We start from the raw sequence: 21,128 nt of genomic DNA on the forward strand, positions 1-21,128 counted from the left end.
TAGGTCAAAAAATTTAAATCACATATATTTCTTATAAAAAGCCAACATTATATTTTAAACTATATAGACACAAGGATGTGGAGACTTCAAACAGAAAAAGTTTCTTTCAAAAAGTTTTTTTGCCAGAATAGGCAGACAATCACAAAGACACACTTATAAATCCTGTGAAAAGCATTTCCAGAAGAGTGGAGATTTTGACTGTTTGGTACTGTCAAAGTCGACTTATAAATGTGTTTGCTGTGGCACCCAGATACAAGAAACTGCACATTAAATCTGCAGTTATTTAAGACAGAATCATAAGCAATTATCAATCATTACATGCAAAGGTACCTGTATGTTGGCACTGCTGTCTAAATCCTTTGTCTCCACTTCTGAGGCTGCTTCTGTATGGATGCTGTACTCCAGCTGTGTTGGTAGTGTGATTGGTGTCAGTGTTTGGGTCTCTGTTCTAAGAGTTCTTAAAGTGTCTTCTGCTTCTAAATCAGGAAAATCCTTCTGAATGTCTTTAATCTCTGCTGATTTAGTATCTGGAGTATGACTGTCTGTGGCACTAGCTGAATCCTTTTTCTCCTTCAAGTCAGGATCTGTATGTAAGGTTATGGTGGTAGTTACCATGGACTCTGAAGTTTCTTCTGCTACTGACTGAGAAACCTCTCTCTGGATGACATCCTCAAAATGACTTTCTGAAGTACTGTCATGGCTAACAATCATCACCACAGGGCTTGTAGATCTTGGCTGTGTGTCTGTACTTCCTGTGGTATCTTTAGTATCGCTGGTGTCAACAGCTTCCTTTTGTTTCAGGGCTGAATCTGAGGAGTCTGTGGGTTTGGTTTTATCTTGGTTGATTGACTCTAAGAAAGCCCTCGGTTCTGTATCTAATACTCCTTGAAGTTCTGTACTGGTTGTGCTATTATCTTGATGGTAAGCTTGGGTCGAAACCACCTTCTTCTTCTGTTTGCTTCTCTTTGGAGCAGTGAATGGCTGTAAAAACTCTTTCAATTTTTTTACAGTGGTAATTACTAAACTACTTGGCTTAGTCTGTTGCTCCAAATCTGACATGTCTTTCGTTTTGGCTGTAGGCTGTTGAGCTTCACTTGAGGAACGTGTCAAATTCGGTTGTATCAAGTCAGGATCTGCATGTAAGATTATGGTGGTAGAGGCCATAGACTCTGAAGTTTCTTCTACTACTGACTCAGAATCTTCTCTCTGGGTGACGTCCTCAAACTCTGTTGGTTTTATATCAGAAGGATGGATGTCTGTGGTACTGTCATGGCTAACAATCATCACCTCAGGGCTTGTAGCTCTTGGCTGTGTGTCTGTACTTGCTGTGGTATCTATAGTATCATTGGTGTCAACAGCTTCCTTTTGTTTCATGGCTGAATCTAAGGAGTCTGTGGGTTTGGCTTTATCTTGGTTTATTGATTCCAAAGATGCAATCGGTTCTGCATCTGTGGTTTCCTGAACTTGTGTCATACTTGTGTCATTATCTTTGTGGTCTTCTTCAATTAAAACCACCTTCTTCTTCTTTTTCTTTGGAAAAATAAATGGCTGTAAAGACTCACTCTCATCTTCTTTTGCTAATTCCTCATTGTCATTTGTGTTTTTATCAGTTGGGATTGTTGTGTCTTGCTTTTCTTGACTATCTTGGTCTACATGTTTAGTAGTTTGCTGGGAGGAAGAAGAGGTAGCATCAACAGCTCCATGTGTTACCAGTACATCAACTTCTGTTAATGTTGAAGCTTGATGACTATCTGCCATCAATAGACTTGACACTTCCTTAGTGGTAATTACTAAACTACTTAGCTTAGTCTGTTGCTCCAAATCGGACATTGTGGTTGTAGGCTGTTCAGCTTGACTTGAGGAAGGTGTCATATCTGGTTTGTCTTTGTTAACTGATTCAGGTTTAAATTGGTTATTTTTAATGTCTGGTTCTTCATGTAAGGTTATCGTGGTTGTAACTGTGGACTCAGAGTCTTTATCCAATGTCTCTAAAGGTCCCTCTGCTACTAAAACAGGAACCTCCTTCTGGATGACAACTTTAATCGGCACAGGGCTTGTAGATCTTGGCTGTGTATCTGTTCTTTCTGTGGAATCAATAGAATCGCTGGTGTCCACAACTTCCCTTTGTTTTGTGGCTGAATCTGTGGAGTATGTGGTTTTTGTTTTTTCTTGATTAATTGACTTCAAAGAGGCATTCGGCTCTGTATCTGTAGCTTCAGGAAGTTTTGTGCTAGTTGAATCATAATCTTTATGGTCAGCATGGGTTAAAACAAGCTTCTTCTTCTTTTTACTTTTCTTTGGAACACTGAATGACTGTGAAGACTCACTGGCTTTTTCTTTTGCTGATACTCTATTGTCATTTGTGTTTTTATCAGTTAAGATTGTTGTGTCTTGAACGTCTCGACTATCTTGGTCTACATGTTTAGTAGTTTGCTGGTAGGAAGAAGAAGTAGCATCAACACCCGCAGGTGTATCAACTCCATGTGTTACCAGTACATCAACTTCTGATGCTGTAGAAGCCAGATCACTATCTACCATCAACAGACTTGACACTTCCTCAGTGGTAATTACTAAACTACTTAGCTTAGTCTGTTGCTCCAAATCTGACATGTCTTTTGTTTTGGCTATAGGCTGTTGACCTTGACTTGAGGAAAGTGTCACATCCAGTTGGGTCAAGTCCGGTTCTGCATGTAAGGTTATGGTGGTAGTTACCATAGACTCTGAAGTTTCTTCTACTACTGACTCAGAATGATCTTTCTGGATGACGTCCTCAAACTCTGTTGATTTTATATCAGGGGGATAAATGTGTGTAGTACTGTCATGGCAAACAATCATCACCTCAGGGCTTGTAGATCTTGTCTGTGTGTCTGTACTTTCTGTGGCATCTACTGCATCGCTGGTGTAAACGGTTTCCTTTTGTTTTGTGGTTAAGTCTGAGGAGTCTGTATGTTTGGTTTTATCTTGGTTAATTGACTCTAAGAAAGCACTCGGTTCTGGATCTATTACTTCCTGGAGTTCTGTGCTGGTCGTTCCATTATCTTGATGGTAAGCTTGAGTCAAAACCACCTTCTTCTTCTTGCTTTTCTTTGGAGCACTGAATGGCTGTGAAAACTCTTTTTCTTCTTCTCTTGATAATTCCTCATTGTCATTTGTGTTTTTAGCAGTTGGGGTTGTTGTAGCTTGCTTGTCTTGACTATCTTGGTCTACATGTTTAGTAGTTTGCTTGTAGAACAAAGAGGTAGCATCAACAGATGCTGGTGTATCAACTTGTGTTACCTGTACATCAACTCTGAATACTGTAGAAGACTGATCACTGTCTGCCATCAACAGACTTGACACTTCCTCAGTGGTAATTGCTAAACTACTTGGCTTAGTCTGTTGCTCCAAATCTGACATGTCTTTCGTTTTGGCTGTAGGCTGTTGAGCTTCACTTGAGGAACGTGTCGCATTCGGTTGTATCAAATTGGTATCTGCATGTAAGGTTATTGCAGTAGAGACCATAGACTCTGAAGTTTCTTCTACTACTGACTCAGAATCTTTTCTCTGGATTACGTCTTCGAACTTTCTTGATTTTATATCAGGAGGATGGATCTCTGTAGTACTGTCATGGCTAACAATCACCACCACAGGGCTTGTAGATCTTGGCTGTGTGTCTGTACTTGCTGTGGTATCCATAGAATCCTTGGTGTCAACAGCTTCCTTTTGTTTCAGGGATGAATCTGAGGAGTCTGTGGGTTTGGTTTTATCTTGGCTGATTGATTCCAAAGATGCAATCGGTTCTGCATATGTAGTTTCCTGAACTTGTGTAAGACTTGTGTCATTATCTTCGTGGTCTTCTTCAATTAAAACCACCTCCTTATTCTTTTTCCTTCTCTTTGGAAAAATAAATGGCTCTGAAGACTCGCTCTCATCTTCGTTTGCTAGTTCTTCATTGTCATTTGTGTTTTTATCAGTTGGGGTTGTTGTGTCTTGCTTTTCTTGACTATCTTGGTCTACATGTTTAATAGTTTGCTGGTAGGAAGAAAAGGTAGCATCAAAAGCTGCTGGTGTATCAATGCCATGTGTTACCTGTACATCAACTTCTGATAATGTAGAAGCCTGATCACTATCTCTCATCAATAGACTTGACACTTCCTTAGTGGTAATTACTAAACTACTGAGCTTAGTCTGTTGCTCCAAATCTGACATGTCTTTTGTTTTGGCTGTAGGCTGTTGAGCTTCACTTGAGGAAGGTGTCACATCTGGTTGTATCAGGTCGGATTCTGCATGTAAGATTATGGTGGTAGAGGCCATGGACTCTGAAGTTTCTTTTACTACTGACTCGGAATCTTCTCTCTGGATGACGTCCTCAGACTCTGTTGATTTTATATCAGGGGGATGGATCTCTGTAGTACTGTCATGACTAACAATCATCACCTCAGGGCTTGTAGATCTTGGCTGTGTGTCTGTACTTTCTGTGGCATCTACTGTATCACTGATGTCAACAGCTTCCTTTTGTTTTGTGGTTAAGTCTGAGGAGTCTGTATGTTTAGTTTTATCTTGTTCGATTGACTTCTTGCTTTTCTTTGGAGCACTGAATGGCTGTGAAAACTCTTTCTCTTCTTCTTTTGCTAATTCTTCATTGTCATTTGTGTTTTTATCAGTTGGGGTTGTTATAGCTTGCTTGTCTTGACTATCTTGGTCTACATGTTTAGTAGTTTGCTGGTAGGAAGAAGAGGTAGCATCAACAGCTGCTGGTGTATCAACGCCATGTGTTACCTGCACATCGACTTCTGATGATGTAGAAGCCTGATCACTATCCGCCATCAATAGACTTGACACTTCCTCAGTGGTGATTACTAAACTACTGAGCTTAGTCTGTTGCTCCAAATCTGACATTTCTTTCGTTTTGGCCGTAGGCTGTTGAGCTTCACTTGAGGAACGTGTCGCATTCGGTTGTATCAAATTGGTATCTGCATGTAAGGTTATTGTAGTAGAGACCATAGACTCTGAAGTTTCTTCTACTACTGACTCAGAATCTTTTCTCTGGATTACGTCTTCAAACTCTGTTGATTTTATATCAGGAGGATGGATCTCTGTAATACTGTCATGGCAAACAATCATCACCTCAGGGCTTGTAGATCTTGGCTGTGTGTCTGCACTTTCTGTGGCATCTACAGCATCGCTGGTGTAAACGGTTTCCTTTTGTTTTGTGGTTAAGTCTGAGGAGTCTGTATGTTTGGTTTTATCTTGGTTAATTGACTCTAAGAAAGCACTCGGTTCTGGATCTATTACTTCCTGGAGTTCTGTGCTGGTCGTTCCATTATCTTGATGGTAAGCTTGAATCAAAACCACCTTCTTCTTCTTGCTTTTCTTTGGAGCACTGAATGGCTGTGAAAACTCTTTCTCTTCTTCTCTTGATAATTCCTCATTGTCATTTGTGTTTTTAGCAGTTGGGGTTGTTGTGTCTTGCTTTTCTTGACTATCTTGGTCTACATGTTTAGTAGTTTGCTTGTAGGAAGAAGAGGTAGCACCAACAGCTGCTGGTGTATCAACTCCAAGTGTTACCTGGATCTCTGTAGTACTGTCATGGCTAACAATCATCACCACAGAGCTTGTAGATCTTGGCTGTGTGTCTGTACTTGCTGTGGTATCTACTGTATCACTGGTGTCAACAGCTTCCTTTTGTTTCAGGGATGAATCTGAGGAGTCTGTGGGTTTGGTTTTATCTTGGCTAATTGATTCCAAAGACGCAATCAGTTCTGCATCTGTGGTTTCTTGAACTTGTGTCCTACTTGTGTCATTATCTTCGTGGTCTTCTTCAATTAAAACCACCTTCTTCTTCTTTTTCCTTTTCTTTGGAAAAATAAATGGCTCTGAAGATTCGCTCTCATCTTCGTTTGCTAATTCCTCATTGTCATTTGTGTTTTTATCAGTTGGGATTGTTGTGTCTTGCTTTTCTTGACTATCTTGGTCTACATGTTTAATAGTTTGCTGGTAGGAAGAAGAGGTAGCATCAACAGCTGCAGGTGTATCAACTCCATGTGTTACCTGTACATCAACTTCTGATAATGTAGAAACCTGATCACTATCTGCCATCAATGGACTTGCCACTTCCTTAGTGGTAATTACTAAATTACTTAGCTTAGTCTGTTGCTCCAAATCGGACATTGTGGCTGTAGGCTGTTCAGCTTGACTTGATGAAGGTGTCATATCCGGTTTCTCTTTGCTAACTGATTCACGTTTAAATTGGTTATTTTTAATGTCTAGTTCTTCATGTAAGGTTATGGTGGTCGTAACTGTGGACTCAGAGTCTTTATCCAATGTCTCTAAAGTTTCCTCTGCTATTGAAACAGGAACCTCCTTCTGGATGACAACTTTAATCTCTATTGATTTTATATCAGGAGAATGGATGTCTGTGGAACTGTCATGGCTTACAAACATCGGCAAAGGGCTTGTAGATCTTGGCTGTGTATCTGTACTTTCTGTGGAATCAATAGAATCGCTGGTGTCCAAAGCTTCCTTTTGTTTTGTGTCTGAATCTGTGGAGTATGTGGTTTTTGTTTTTTCTTGGTTGATTGACTTCAAAAAGGCATTCGGTTCTGTACCTGTAGCTTCAGGAAGTTTTGTGCTAGTTGAATCATAATATTTATGGTCAGCTTGGCTTAAAACCAGCTTTTTCTTCTTTTTGCTTTTCTTTGAAGCAATGAATGGCTGTGAAGACTCGTTGGCTTCTTCTTTTGCTGATACTTTGTCATTTGTGTTTTTATCAGTTAAGATTGTTGTGTCTTGAATGTCTTGGCAATCTTGGTCTACATGTTTAGTAGTTTGCTGGTGGAAAGAAGAGGTAGCATCAGGCACTACTGTTTTATCAACTCCATGTGTTAGCAACACATCAGCTTCTGATAAAGTAGAACTCTGATGACTGTCTGCTATTAACAGACTTGATACTTCTAGTGGGCTGTTCCAAATTTGGCATGTCTTTCATGTATGTATCATATACATTATGGGAAACACCTTTGTCTCCTCCATTTATTCATACATCTAGTATTAGGAATTATGTTATGCTCCAATAGCCATAGAGAATATATATAACACTAAGAACTTTATTTTTACTGTATGCCTAAACCATGTATTGTTTATCAAAAATTTTATTATGCACATAATAGAGATGTGAGCTAGTTATAACAATAAACTTTCATGGGGTTACTTTGTTACATGTCACTTTGGGTGAATCTATATATTGATATGTAGGTTTTGTTCTTTCTTTGGTAAGTCAGCCTAAATTAAGAATTAAATTCATAATGGGTAAGTCTTTGCTGTGAACCAGTTTCAAGATGTTAATGTCAAAACCACACATGTTTAATCTTCATGGGGGGCAAAAGGAAATAATCTTTTTTAAGAGAAGTCTATTTTTCACTGGCTACATCCACTGCATGCCCCACCTCTCAATGCTGGTTAAGAATAGGCGAGACATTAAAACCACCTCCTTGTTTCTAGACTCACTGTCCATTTTATCAGCTCCACTTACCATGTAGAAGCACTTTGTAGTTCTACAATTACTGACTGTAGTCCATCTGTTTCTCTACATACTTTTTTAGCCTGCTTTCACCCAGGACCACCACAGAGCAGGTATTATTTAGGTGGTGGATCATTCTCAGCACTGCAGTAACACTGACATGGTGGTGGTGTGTTAGTGTATGTTGTGCTGGTATGTCTAATAGAGTGAACAAAGGGTGGACACGATATTTAAAAACTCCAGCAGCACTGCTGTGTCTGATCCACTCATACCAGCACAACACACACTAACACACCACCACCATGTCAGTGTCACTGCAGTGCTGAGAATGATCTAGATTCATATTGATGAAGATGAAGAATTTAACCCTTTCAACCAATCACGTATTTTGTGCTAATTGATTCAGCTGCATGAAGAATCCAACCTTTTCACCCAATCGCACATTACGTGCTGACCTTTTGTGTTCTGCATCTGCACAACTCCGGAGACAAAGAAAAGAAAGTGCTTCAGTCCAGCTAATAACACCTCAGATAGGACAACGGTCTTTAGGTAAAGGTCCCTGAGCAGTGTGCTGCAGGGTCCAAGTCAACTTTTCCACCAAGATTGGTGACGAAAGAACACATGAACATGAAATGAGTGGCTCTAATATAACACTGTACATTTGGTTGATTACAAGAAATACAAAACAATTCAGGCAGTTCTCCCCATTTCTCTCTAAAACTAATTATTACCAGTTCTCTTATTAAAATGTGTTATTAAAAATCAAAATAAATAATGAAAGTTAATGCTTTTGTAGTTACCTGTAGGCCAGTACTGCCGTCTGAATCCTTTCTTTTCTTCAAGTCTTGTTCTGCATGTACCGTCATGGTGGTTGTAACTGTGGATTTAGAGTTTGCTTCTAATGTCTCTGAAGGTTCATCTGTTACTAAAACAGAAACCTCCTTCTGGATGACAACCTTAATCTCTATTGATTTTATGTCAGGAGAATGGAGGTCTGTGGTACTGTCATTGCTAACAGTCATCAGCACAGGGCTTGTAGGTCTTTGTTGTGTTTCTGTACTTTCTTTGGAATCTAAATTTCCATTGGTATCAACAGTTTCCATTTGTTTTGTGGCTGAATCTGAGGAGTCTAAAGGTTTGGGTTTATCTTGGTTAATTAATTCTGAAGAGGAACTCAGTTCTGTATATGTCACTTCTGGGAGTTTTATGCTAGTTGTATCATCATCTTTAGGGTATGCTTGGGTTGAAACCACCTTCTTTTTGCTTTTCTTTGGAGCACTTAATGGTTGTAAAGACTTGCTTTCTCCTTTTGCTGAAACTTCATTGTCATGTTTGTTTTTATCAGTTGAGATTGTTGTGTCTTGCTTTTCTTGGCTATCTTGGACTTCATGTTTAGTAGTTTGCAACACATCAACTTCTGATAATGAACAAGCTTGATGACTATCTACCATCAACAGACTTGACGCATCTTCAGTGGAAATTACTAAACCGCTTAACTTAGTCTGTTGCTCCAAATCTGGCATGTCTTTTATTTTGGCTGTAGGCTGTTGAGCTTGACTTGAAGGTGGTGCAATATCTGGTTCCTCTTCGGTAACTAGTTCAGGTGTAAATTGGATAGTTTCACTGTCTTTTTCTTTTTCTTTATTGATGGGAGCAGTCTGCAAAAGAATGTCAACAATCTAAATCTCAGTTCTTATAAAAAGCCAACAATATATTTTAACCTATATTGTAAAATGTATGTAGACATCCCCTTAATTTAAATTGCTGGTTAAATTTCTGTTACTATCTAACACATTGGTGTTAGATAGTGTTGTCAATTCCAATTCCAATTCCAATTCAGATTGAGGGCAGTTGTAGCCTAGTGGTTAAGGTCCTGGACTAGTAATCGAAAGATCGCTGGTTCAAGCCCCACCACTGCCAGATTGCCACTGTTGGGTCCTTAAAGCAAAACCCTTAACCTTCAATTGCTTAAACTGTATACCGTCACAGTACCGTAAGTCGCTTTGGATAAAAGCTTCTGCTAAATGCCGAAAATGTAAATGTATTAAACATTAAAAAAATATTAGAACAAATGTTTGGAATCTTTTGAATTAAACTGTAAAATGTAAATGCTTTCAAAAGTACCTGTAGGCCACCGCTACAAACAAACAAAAAATAGAGAAAGTACAGTTTTTATCTAGAAGTGCAACATGGGACTGAGATTAAAGCAACAGCAACAAGCATCATTGAAACAGAGCAAGGCACAACACTGAACTGAGAGTTTCTCAATTTTATGCAAATTAGACATTTTGTGTTTCAGCAACAAATGAATGGCATATGAATGATGGAATTATTGACACAGAGCTATATATTGGGATTTTAGAGAGACACATGCTGCCATCAAGGTGGCGTCTTTTCCTTGGAAGTCAGTGTTTTTCAGTGTGGCTTTATCGACACAGAGACACATTAGAAAACAGAAACCATGAAGTGTTGAGCAGCTGAAGTCTTGTATCAAGCAAGAATGGACAAAAATTCCACTTGCAAAACTGCAACAAGTAGTGTCCACAGTGCCCAAACCATTAAAGTCTCATTAATAGAAAAGGTGATCAAACACATGATTAAACACTCCTCTGTCCCAAACTTTTTTGCAGGCATAACATTTTAAATGTATTTATATTATGTATTATACCTGTATATTATGTATTATACTGTATATCTAATCCACTACCTCAGACCTGTCTGGCGGCACGGTGGCTAAGTGGATAGCACTGTCGTCTCACAGCAAGAAGGTCCTGGGTTCGATCCCCGGGTGGGGTGGTCCGGGTCCTTCCCCGTGTCTGCGTGGGTTTCCTCCGGGTGCTCCGATTTCCTCCCACAGTCCAAAGACATGCAAGTGAGGTTAATTGGAAACACTAAATTGTCCAAGACTGTGTTTGATATAACCTTGTGAACTGATGAACCTTGTGTAATGAGTAGCTACCGTTCCTGTCATGAATGTAACCAACATGTAAAACATGACGTTAAAATCCTAACAAACAAACAAAACCTCAGACCTGTCTATGCACCTTGCCTTGTCATTGCACCTTTGTCTTTGTCTATGCACCTTGTCTAAGCACCTTATGTATGCACCTTTTTTTTACCTCCCCTATTGTCTTTGCACTATTGTCTTTTGTTGTCTGCACCAAAGACAGTGTTTCGTTATACTGTATTGTATAATGACAATACAGTTAAACTGAATTGAATTATATTTACAAAATACAATTATGTTGATCAGTAAAATGGAAAATTAGATTTATTTTCTTTACACTTTAAATAAAGGCTCAAAGGAATTGACAAATAAAAATAAAAAGATAAAGATAAAAATATAATAAAACTTGTCTGGAAATGGGGTACATATGCTGCATGTGTAGCACATATAATGTTATTTATAATGTTTATGTCTTACAGGGGTAGTGTTGGGTAAGGTGTAATGCTATGACATCTAAAAACATTTCTTAATAGGAAATAATATGCGAGCAGACATCAGTGCATGTGCAGGTACCTGTAAAATGACATTGTTTTCTGAATCATCTGGCTCCATCAAATCATTTGCATGTATGCTAAACTCCAGTTGTAATGGTGGTCTGGTGGATGTTGTAGACTCAGATTCTGGTGTAACTGTATTTATTTCTGCAGTATCATGTTTGTTATACTTTGAGGACACGCTGTATTTTTCTTCCATATTGTCAAAATCCATCTGCAAAAGAACAAAATATAATTTAAAATACATTCTCATTAAAATTCAGCAATTGTTAAATGTGAAGATACTGTACAATATATATTTTTTTTTTCTTGTAGGTTATAAGAGTTCATACCTTAATAGTATTGATAGAACAGGATGATGTACGGCTTCATGCTCAGTGTACTTACTGCTTAATGCAGTGCATCAATGTCCTCATGCACTGTTTTCACATTTAAATATATTAAATGACTATGTTGGTGGGTTATTGGGTTGCCATGCTATGCTAATTTTACACTGCTAATATAATGTTACGCAAATGCTAGGATAGTTGCTGTTAGTGATGATAATGGTCTTAGTACCTTCATTAGTATAACTTCATACAGAGAGATATTATTTAACCTTTATTTGTGGTTCTCGTTGACTGAATCTGTATAAGACTGAATCTGCTTGTGTCCACTGGATCCCTGCTAAAGACACCACAACCTAAAGACACACCACTTCACACCAATCTATCTTTTTAAAAGGTATTATTTTAATTAAAAGACATTTAGGAATGTAAATTAGTTTACATATTACAAAAGGCAAAAGACTAATTGACTAAATTTTGACTGCCATACAAACTTTTAATATGGGTTTTGGGGTGTGTCTAATTCAATGGTTCAAAAGGGGAACTTTTTATTATTCATTATGGTTTATTTGTTTGATCTGCAGAAGATTGTGTGTGGAAAATGCATGGTATACCCTACCAAAAGGATTATATACAGGTGCCCGTGTGAGGAGCTCTAAATTATACTGTTTAGATATAGTGGCTTTAGAGACTGTTTAGCCCTTGCTATGTATTGCTGTAGGCCCATTTGTGATCTAAAGAATCTAACATCATTGACAAAGTTAATCAGTCAGCTACCAGAATAGTAATCATCACTTTCATGAGGAATATCAACAACACAACAAAGCAGAGTTCTTATAATTAAAAAAAGACAGTATTCTGTATAAACAGCTGCAAGGAAAAACATGCATCTAAGCTGGAAGATCAAATAAAAGCATGGAAGGAAATTCTAAGCAGAATAAAAGAGGTCTGAAAGAGCATCTTTTAAAATTAAAAGTCAATGCTACAAATGAAACAAATGTAAAACATGAAGAAGAAGAAGCTGAAAGAAATCAGTGCTGGTGACTGAAAAGACAGACAGCTGCGAAATGCTTTCACGTTCTTATTCCTGTTGTCTCCAGTTCACCAGCAACAGAGCACTCAGTGGTCTGCTTTTGCTGAGAAAAAGGTAAGCTCATGCAGACATTCTTCGATTCATTAAGCAGTACTCATAAATAAAGAATAGTCTGGACATTTAGATACCTGTGCCTTGACATTGATGTCTGGTTCCTGTTTCTCCTTCAAGCCTGCTTCTGCATGGAGGCTGCTTGTAACCTCAATTCGTGATGGTATTCCAGTGGAGGTCATTGACTCAGGCTGCACTGTCGCTGTCTCTACATTGTCCTCTGCCACTAAATCAGAACTTTGTGTGATAATTGGTAACTGTGTTTCAAGAGGATGACTGCCTGTGATACTGACTTGGCTAGCACTTTTTATGATTGTGCTAGTAGCCCCTGGCTCTGTATCTGTTCTAGAGTGAGTCAGATCTGTAGTGTCCATAGTTGCTATTTGTTCCATGGTAAAGCATTCGTTGAGTTTTGCAGAATTGTATTTCTTGGATTCTTGGATGTTACTGATTGCTGTGTCTGTGGCATCTGGGTGGGTTGTGCTCGTTATTGTTGCAGACATCTGTTCATCAACTTTCCTGTATTTTCCACTTGTTTTAGTATATTTATCAGTACTAGTTTCAGTGTCCAGCTGTTTGTCACTTGTGATTTCTTTCTTTTGTATTTCTTGGTTTACAGATGAAGTAGTTGTAGCATCAAGATATTTTATTGAATCAATTATCAGATCTTGCAACACATCTACTGATAATGATGTAGAAACCTCATGACTGTCTGTGACCAACAGATTTAAAACTTCCATATCTTGAGTGGCACCATCAGCTACTGGTAGAGCCTGACCATTTTCATTCTGACCTTCTTGATCCAGAACTGCAGGTAAGGTTGACTGCATTCCTCTTGGGCTTTCTAACAATGGCATAAGATCCTCTTCATCTTTCAAAACAGCATAATCAGTGAATGAAGTTAGGTTTTCAAAACCGATTTCATTAGCACTACCAGCTTCAAAAGACTCAACCGGTTTCACTATGGATGAATCAATGTCCAGGGTGATGTTATAAACTTTAGTAGTTCCAGAGCTGCTTTGATCACCACTTTCCAACCAGTCAGACCTGGTTGCATTATTTGTCTGAGCCAACAAGTTCACTTCTGTCTCACAGATTTCATGTACTATTAGCACAGAGCTATCTGAAATATCCCCCTCTTTCTGTGCATGTTGAGGTCCTGTTAGAGCAGGGCTTATATTCTCTACCGACTGCATTAGATGTTCTGTGCTCATTGTTTCCATTTGTTGTACTGATATATTGAAAATGTCTTTGTCTTGCATGTTGGTTTCTGAGGATTCACTCCATTTTGTATCTGTAGTGTCTGAAAGCCCAGTGCCAGTAAATGTCAAGTCCCTGATCTCTTCATTGTTTTTCTGGTCAGATTTCACAGCCCCCTTCTTCTTTTTGCTCTTCTTTGCAAGACTGGGAGACTCAAATGAACTGCTTTCCTTAGATGAAGTGTCTATCTTTGAGCTTGTATCACTTGGAATTGTGAGTTTTTGTCTCTCAGAACTGCCTTGATCTATAAATACAACAGTTTGCTGGCAGGAATGGGAAGAAATATTTAGGTCTTCTGTTGTATCGACTGGTTGATTCTGCATCACATCCACTTCTAATAGTGTAACGGGTTGACTATCTGTGACCACCAAACTCGACACATCCATATTTTTTGTGGAATTCTCTACACTAACAGGAGTTTCAACATTTGCAGTTTGGGCCACTTGTACTGATTGTGTAGCTGAGGTTGACTGCAGTCCATCTGAGCTTTCTGAAGAACTAGTATCAAAGGCACCACTACATTCAGGCTTTACTATATGTGGATCAACATCCAGAATGATCGAGTCAACTTTTTTGTGGCTAGTTTGACAGCTAATGTCTTGATTTTCTGTCTGTTCCTCTGAAGCTGCTTCTGTATTGACGCTGAACTCCAGTTGTGATGGTTGTGTGGTTTTCATAGACTGTGATTCTTCTCTTAGTGTCGCTGAAAGGTCCTCTGTTACAAAATCAGAAACTTCCTTCTGAATAATATCACAAGACTGTACTGATTTTATATCAGAAGTTTGACTGTCTGTGTGACTGGCTTGAAAAGCACCCACGATTGAAGCGTCTGCAGATTTTGCCTGAGTGTCAGTGTTTACTTGGGAGGTCATGACATCTTTGGTGTCCATAGGTTCCATTTGTTTAATGGCATGCTGATGTGTTGTGCTAGTTGTTTGAAGCAAAGAGCCGGGGGAACTTTGGGTTTGTTTGGAGTCAGACATTTCTATCTTACTGCCTTCTTTGCTGTCTGACTGATCTGAATGAACAGCCACCTTAATCTTTGTGGTTTCTTTTGCAGTTTTGGAAGTATCTGAAGATGCAATTGCTGCATTTGCTACTTCTTGGTTATCTTGATCTATAGACACAGCTATTTGTTGAAAGCAATGAATTTTAGCATCAAGTTTTTTTGTTGCATCAACTCCATGTGTTTGCAAAAGTTGCACTTCTGCAACATCTTGTTCTGATAATGTAGAATTCTGATAACTCTGCATCACCGGAGAACTTGACACATCTTTCTCATCCTTGGAACATTCTGGACCAACAGGTTCAGTCTCCACATTTGTGTTTCCGTCATGTGGGATTACAGGCTCCAGCTGTGGTGGCAGTGTAGTAGTTACAGTAGATTCAAACATATCTTTAAATGTTTCTGAAAGTTCCTCTACTAGTGATTTAGAATAAATGTCCTTAAGCTCAAAAAAGTCTAAGACATCTTCAGTGTCTGTATCTTGTTTTTGATTCATAGATGAAGTTGAGAGTTCTGTAGTATCTTGTGTGATGGATTCTGAAGTTGAACTCATAGCTTTATCTGTGGTGTTTGGGTGCTCTGTGGTAAATGTTTGATGATGAAGATGGCTGGTCGAACTCATTTGTTCGGACATAGATGTCTTTATGTTTTTGTCATCTTCAGTGTTAGACTGATTTGATTTTAAAGCAGCCTTGTCCTTTTGGCTTTTCTTTATACTTCTGCAAGGCTTAGTGCTATCTTCTGCAGTTTTGGTAGTTGCTGTCTTTTGGGTGTCTAAATCTAGAGATACAACAGTTTGTTGAAGAAATAATTTTTCATCAATGTCTTTTGGTGCCACATCTTTCTGCTTTTGTAACACATCCATTTCTATCACCGTAGAAGTCTGGTGGATGTCTGTGGACTGCTTTGACCCATCAATCTCTTCACTGGGACTTTCAGTAGTAACAAGGATTTGCACTTCAGAATGAGCAATTTCGGGCTTGCTTTCTTGCATTGATTCTGCATGTGAGGTTGACTGAAGCCCCTTTAGGCCCTCACTTTTTGTTATTTCTGACACATTCAAATTAACATGGTCAGGGTAAATATCAAATTCTTTAGAAGTGAAGTCTTCAGCATTAACATCTGTAGAAGACTCAGGTTTTGTTGTGGTTAAATCATTATCCAGAGTGAGTTGGTCGCCACTCTGCTCCAGCAACACACTAGCATCACTTGTGCTTACTTCAGGTATCTGAGTCAACAGATCAACTGTGTTATGACTGTCAAGAACCTCAGGCACTGAACTGTGAGAAGTATCACGTTCTCTCTCAATGATTTGGACAGAACTTGTATTCTCGACAGAATCCATGGTATTGCTGGTGTACATGGTTGAAACTGAGAAGTCACTGGATTCTGAGGATGCACTTCTTGCTGTTTCTATGGCATCTGAAACTCCTAGGCAAGTTGTGTGATGATGAAGTGAGCTGACTGGAATCACTTGTTCAGATGACTTTATCTTCTTTTCTTTTTCACTGCTTGTCTTCTTTTTGCCTCTCTTTGTTACAGTGGAAGGCTTTAAAGATGTGCCATCTTCTGCTTTTGCAGGTTCAGTATCTATATTTGTATATTTCTCATCTGTCTGGTCAGATTTTACAGACATTTTTTTCTTCTTGATTCTTGAAGCACTGCTACAAGGGTTTGAATACCTACTATCATCTGCTTTTGCAGGTGCAATATCTAGTTCATTTGTATCTTGTTTGGATGTCTCTATGTTCTTGTCGCTTTCATTGTTTGCTTGAATTAAGATTAAAGGCTTCTTCTTTTTATTCCCTTTTGCTTTGCTGTGAATCTTTGATGTGCAATCTTCAGTTTTTGCAGATTTAGTTTTCACATTTGTGTATGCTGTTGATGCTTTTTGTTGTGGTTCATGTAAGTCTGGATCGATAGATACAGTTATTTTCTCAGTGGAAAGACATGAAGTGTGCAAATTTGTACCAATTTCTGCAGTATCTTGTCTGGTAAATTCTGAGGTACTTCTTCGCCATCTTCTTCCTTTTCCTCCTCTTCTTCCTCTTTTTCTCTTCTTTAAAGATTTATTAATCTCTGCTTTTGCAGATTCAGTATCCAATTTATTTGTATGTCTTGAAACAATGTCTTTAGAATCTGTTGATTTCCTTTCAAAAGTTGAATCAAAAGACAAACTTGCTCTATCGACGGCACCTGGGTGCCCTGTGGTAGTTGTATGGTGATGCAAAGTGCTGGTCATCTTTTGGTCTGCCTTATAATTCATTTGACTTCTGTTCACACCCCTTTTCTTTCTTTTGCTTCTTTGTGCAGTACTAAAAGATTTTGAGGACCTGCTATGTTCTGCTTTTGCTGGCTCCATTTTCACATTTGTATTATAGTCACTTAGGATTGTTTTTGCCTGTATGTCCATGCTGTCTTGATCTAAAGATAGATTTGTTTTTGTTTCTTCTCGCACATCATCTGTGATCGATATACTTGACACATCCATTCCTTCAGCAAAACTCTCTGCACCAACAGGGATTTGGATATTTTCAGTTTGACCTACTTGCTCCGGTTCAGTAGGTGAGATCAACCGCATTTCATCTGGATTCTTAAATGGCAGTTCATGAGTCTCCTCATTCCTTAAGACATTTTCAGGACTAAATTCAATTGTATCAGGAGCTGCAGGGGTCTCCACCCTCTGACCTCTTTCAGGTTTCTCTGAGGTTGAATCAACATCCAAATCTATGGTGTCAACTTTGTCAGTTCCAGGGCTAATCTGGATGTCACTCTCCATGTATGGCATACTAGATCCAGACTTGGTTGCATCAGGTTTCTGACTCAAGTCTATGTCTCTCATTCCGGATTTGCTCTGCTGAGCTTGGCTTGATGACGGCGTAATAGTCTGTTCCTCTTTGCTAGCTTTTCCACTGCAAAAACCATCCTCCATGCTATTAGCAGGTATCTGTGTAGGAATGTTATGAAAGAGTTCACAGCAACATACAGCAACATGGTCTTTGTAAATAAAGATTGGTTTTGGTTAATATAATAATAAACTAATTTGCATTTACTAAGAACATACTTAAGTCACTATAATGGAAGTTCAAGAATAGTAGCTCAGCCAGTCAGTAAATATTTAAACATGAAAAGAATGCAGCAATCTTTTACAAAAGCTTATATTGCTGTATCATCCCAACATTGTTAGAATGTAATAGCTGTTTGTATAAATATGTTAATGTGTTAATTGAAGTTTATCATCAGCATTCAGCAATGGCCCTTGGACTTCCATTAAAGACAAAAATATAGAACTTAGAATCAATTATTGTCAGTGTAAAGATTTGGCACTTTTATGTGATTTTGCAATGCCCCTGGATAGTAGTTATTATTGTTATTTACCTAGCCATTCCCATTCTTATTTACATATGCTTATATGTATACAGATCTATACTATCTTTACTTATAATTACAATTATTATATTAATCATAGACATAGAAATGGACTGATATTATTTTCCCCACAATGATACTATTTGCACTAGTAAACACTAACTGCCTTTTGTCGCCTTGTGCTGAGCAATGAAAAACTTGAATAAATCCGTTAATTAATCTGTCAGTCTCTCTGTTTGTCTGTCTGCCTGTCTGTCTACCAAAGGCATAAAAGGCTCTGGCAACAAAATCTATTTACAGCTAGTCATATGACAATACACTGGTAAAAGAATCAACACACAATATATGTGCACTGGTACCTGTAAGTTGATGTTGCTGTCTGTGTCAGCTGCTTTCTTCAAGGCTGTATCCAGCGCAGATTCTATCTGCTCTGAAGTGTCTTCTGGTACTGCAGGGACGTCCCTTAAAGTAATGTCCTTAAACTCTGTTGAATTTATATCAGGAGGGTGGCTATCTGTGGCACGAGTTTCTAGTACAGCACCCTGTGAGTCGGCAGTTCTGTCTGAATCCTCTGTCTCCTTTGAGTCTGGCTTTGCATGCTGCTTGGTTGATGAAACAGACTCAAACACTATTCTGTCTGAAATATCTTCTGCTGCTGAATGAGAAACTTCCTTCTCAATCATGTTCTCAAACTCTGATGGATTTATAACTGAAGGACTCTCGTCTGTGGCACTATCTGGGCTCACAACTGTGAGTTGTGTCTCTGCAATCTCTGGGGATGCTATATTACTGTCCAAAGTGTCCTGTTTCATGGCTGGGACCAAGACATCCTTGGTGTCTGCAGTATCTTTGGTGCTTTTTGATAAAGCGTCTGGATGCCTTGTCATGGCCTCTTTAATGTTCTGATCTGAGTTCAAAGGCTCCTTCTTCTTTTTGCTTGTCTTTGGAGTTTTGGACTTCTTTGGGGACCTGCTATCTTCTACCTTTGCAGTCATTGCTGTCTCTTTTCTTTCTTGGTTATCTTGATCTACAGATTCAGTAGTGTGTTGGGAAACAGATGTAACCTCAGACTCTTTTGTTACATGAACTTCCTGCTTTTGCAACTCATTCACTTCTGATACTGAAAAAGCCTGAGGTTCTGTGGTTAACAGACTTGACATATCCACATCTTCAGTGGTACACGCCTCGCCAGGAGTTTGGACTTTGGACTCCAATGGCTGATCTTTGCCAGGTTTCACTGTGGGTGTCTCAACATCCAGGACAATGGTATAGATTTTCTCAGTTTTAGAGGTACCTTGGTCAACACTTTCCATGTCCATGTCCAATCTGCTCAGATCAGGTGTCTGAGTGACTCTGAGTGTCTCTGAAGTGGCTTCTGCTACTGTAGGAACTTCCCTTAAAGTAATGTGCTTAAACTCTGTTGAATTTATATCAGGAGGGTGGCTATCTGTGGCACGAGTTTGACTCACATCCAGAATGGTGGTGTTTAAAACTTTTGTCTGTGAATCTGTATTCTCTAAGGAATTCTGCATATCGCTGGTGTCCATAGCTTCTGGTACAGCACCCTGTGAGTCGGCAGTTCTGTCTGAATCCTCTGTCTCCTTTGAGTCTGGCTCTGCATGCTGCTTGGTTGATGAAACAGACTCAAACACTATTCTGTCTGAAATATCTTCTGCTGCTGAATGAGGAACTTCCTTCTCAATCATGTTCTCAAACTCTGATGGATTTATAACTGAAGGACTCTCGTCTGTGGCACTATCTGGGCTCACAACTGTGAGTTGTGTCTCTGCAATCTCTGGGGATGCTATATTACTGCCCAAAGTGTCCTGTTTCATGGCTGGGACCAAGACATCCTTGGTGTCTGCAGTATCTTTGGTGCTCTTTGATAAAGCGTCTGGATGCCTTGTCATGGCCTCTTTAATGTTCTGATCTGAGTTCAAAGGCTCCTTCTTCTTCCTTTTGCTCGTCTTTGGAGTTTTGGACTTCTTTGGGGACCTGCTATCTTCTACCTTTGCAGTCATTGCTGTCTCTTTTCTTTCTTGGTTATCTTGATCTACAGATTCAGTAGTGTGTTGGGAAACAGATGTCACCTCAGACTCTTTTGTTATGTTAACTTCTTGCTTTTGCAACACATCCACTTCTGATACTGAAGAAGCCTGAGGTTCTGTGGTTAACAGACTTGACATATCCACATCTTCAGTGGTACACGCCTTGCCAGGAGTTTGGACTTTGGACTCCAATGGCTGATCTTTGCCAGGTTTCACTGTGGGTGTCTCAACATCCAGGACAATGGTATAGATTTTCTCAGTTTTAGAGGAACCTTGGTCAACACTTTCCATGTCCATGTCCAATCTGCTCAGATCAGGTGTCTGAGTGACTCTGAGTGTCTCTTTGCTGACTCGATTAGATGTGATTTGGGGATCTCTTCTGTCCACAACATTTTCTTCATTGTCAAGAGGCATCTGAATGAAATTGTGTAATTTTTACTTGTTGATTTAAGGTCTTAACATAATTAAGAAAAAATATAATTAAAAAAACTAGTGAATTGACTTCTACAATGCAATTTTTGGCACAGTCAGAACATAATTATGCAAAACACTGAATTTTATGCAGAATAAAACAAATCTTCATCACTGAAGTACATTTATAATCAATATCCTTTTAATCCTAATCAGGGTTATAGTGGGTCTGCTGTTATCTGAATAAATACCTATTTATTCACACAATCACACCTAGAGCCAATTTAGCTCAGCCAATTGAAGTACACCATTTAATTAAACCTTAAATTAAATGTCATGTTGGGGAACCAAGGGTTCAGGAGTCAATCCATTCAAATTCCGCACATGGGGGTAACCTACCAAAGTCCTTACAACCATTAACCACAAGCAGGGTCTAAACCCATACCCAGATCATCTTGACCCTTGTGCTGTGCATAGGCTTGTTATGGTGTGTTTGGAACTCCTTTAGTCATGGTGTATGATTTAGCGATTATCTTAACACAAGGTTAATCCAATTACAGATAAA

At 38.9% G+C, this 21,128-nt stretch overlaps 2 protein-coding genes across 9 annotated transcripts in view; both read right to left on the reverse strand.

Annotated features, from left to right (window-relative positions):
- Positions 1-13,106, reverse strand: part of LOC134320690 (mucin-3B) — a 140,309-nt gene extending 127,203 nt beyond the window's left edge. For 6 of the 8 annotated variants that reach the window (XM_063002223.1, XM_063002226.1, XM_063002224.1 and 3 more), the window contains exons 1-4: positions 12,547-13,106; positions 11,019-11,213; positions 8,299-9,156; positions 331-6,810 (exon numbers count right to left, since the gene is read on the reverse strand). In XM_063002223.1, coding sequence (XP_062858293.1) covers positions 331-6,810; positions 8,299-9,156; positions 11,019-11,213; positions 12,547-12,972 — 7,959 coding nt within the window. In that variant the 5' untranslated portion in view covers positions 12,973-13,106. Of the gene's footprint in view, positions 1-330; positions 6,811-8,298; positions 9,157-11,018; positions 11,214-11,597; positions 11,656-12,546 lie in introns of those variants that run through there. The other 2 variants (XM_063002225.1, XM_063002227.1) reach the window with 2 other exon arrangements.
- The window catches only part of syne2a (spectrin repeat containing, nuclear envelope 2a), an 88,299-nt gene continuing 80,150 nt past the window's right edge, over positions 12,980-21,128 (reverse strand). Inside the window, exons 44-46 of the mRNA XM_063002515.1 lie at positions 18,464-20,566; positions 13,087-17,682; positions 12,980-12,988 (exon numbers count right to left, since the gene is read on the reverse strand). Of these exons, the coding sequence (XP_062858585.1) occupies positions 12,980-12,988; positions 13,087-17,682; positions 18,464-20,566 (6,708 nt within the window). The remainder of the gene's footprint in view (positions 12,989-13,086; positions 17,683-18,463; positions 20,567-21,128) is intronic.

Source organism: Trichomycterus rosablanca, chromosome 9, assembly GCF_030014385.1.
Source record: "Trichomycterus rosablanca isolate fTriRos1 chromosome 9, fTriRos1.hap1, whole genome shotgun sequence".
Classification (NCBI taxonomy): Eukaryota; Metazoa; Chordata; class Actinopteri; order Siluriformes; family Trichomycteridae; genus Trichomycterus; species Trichomycterus rosablanca.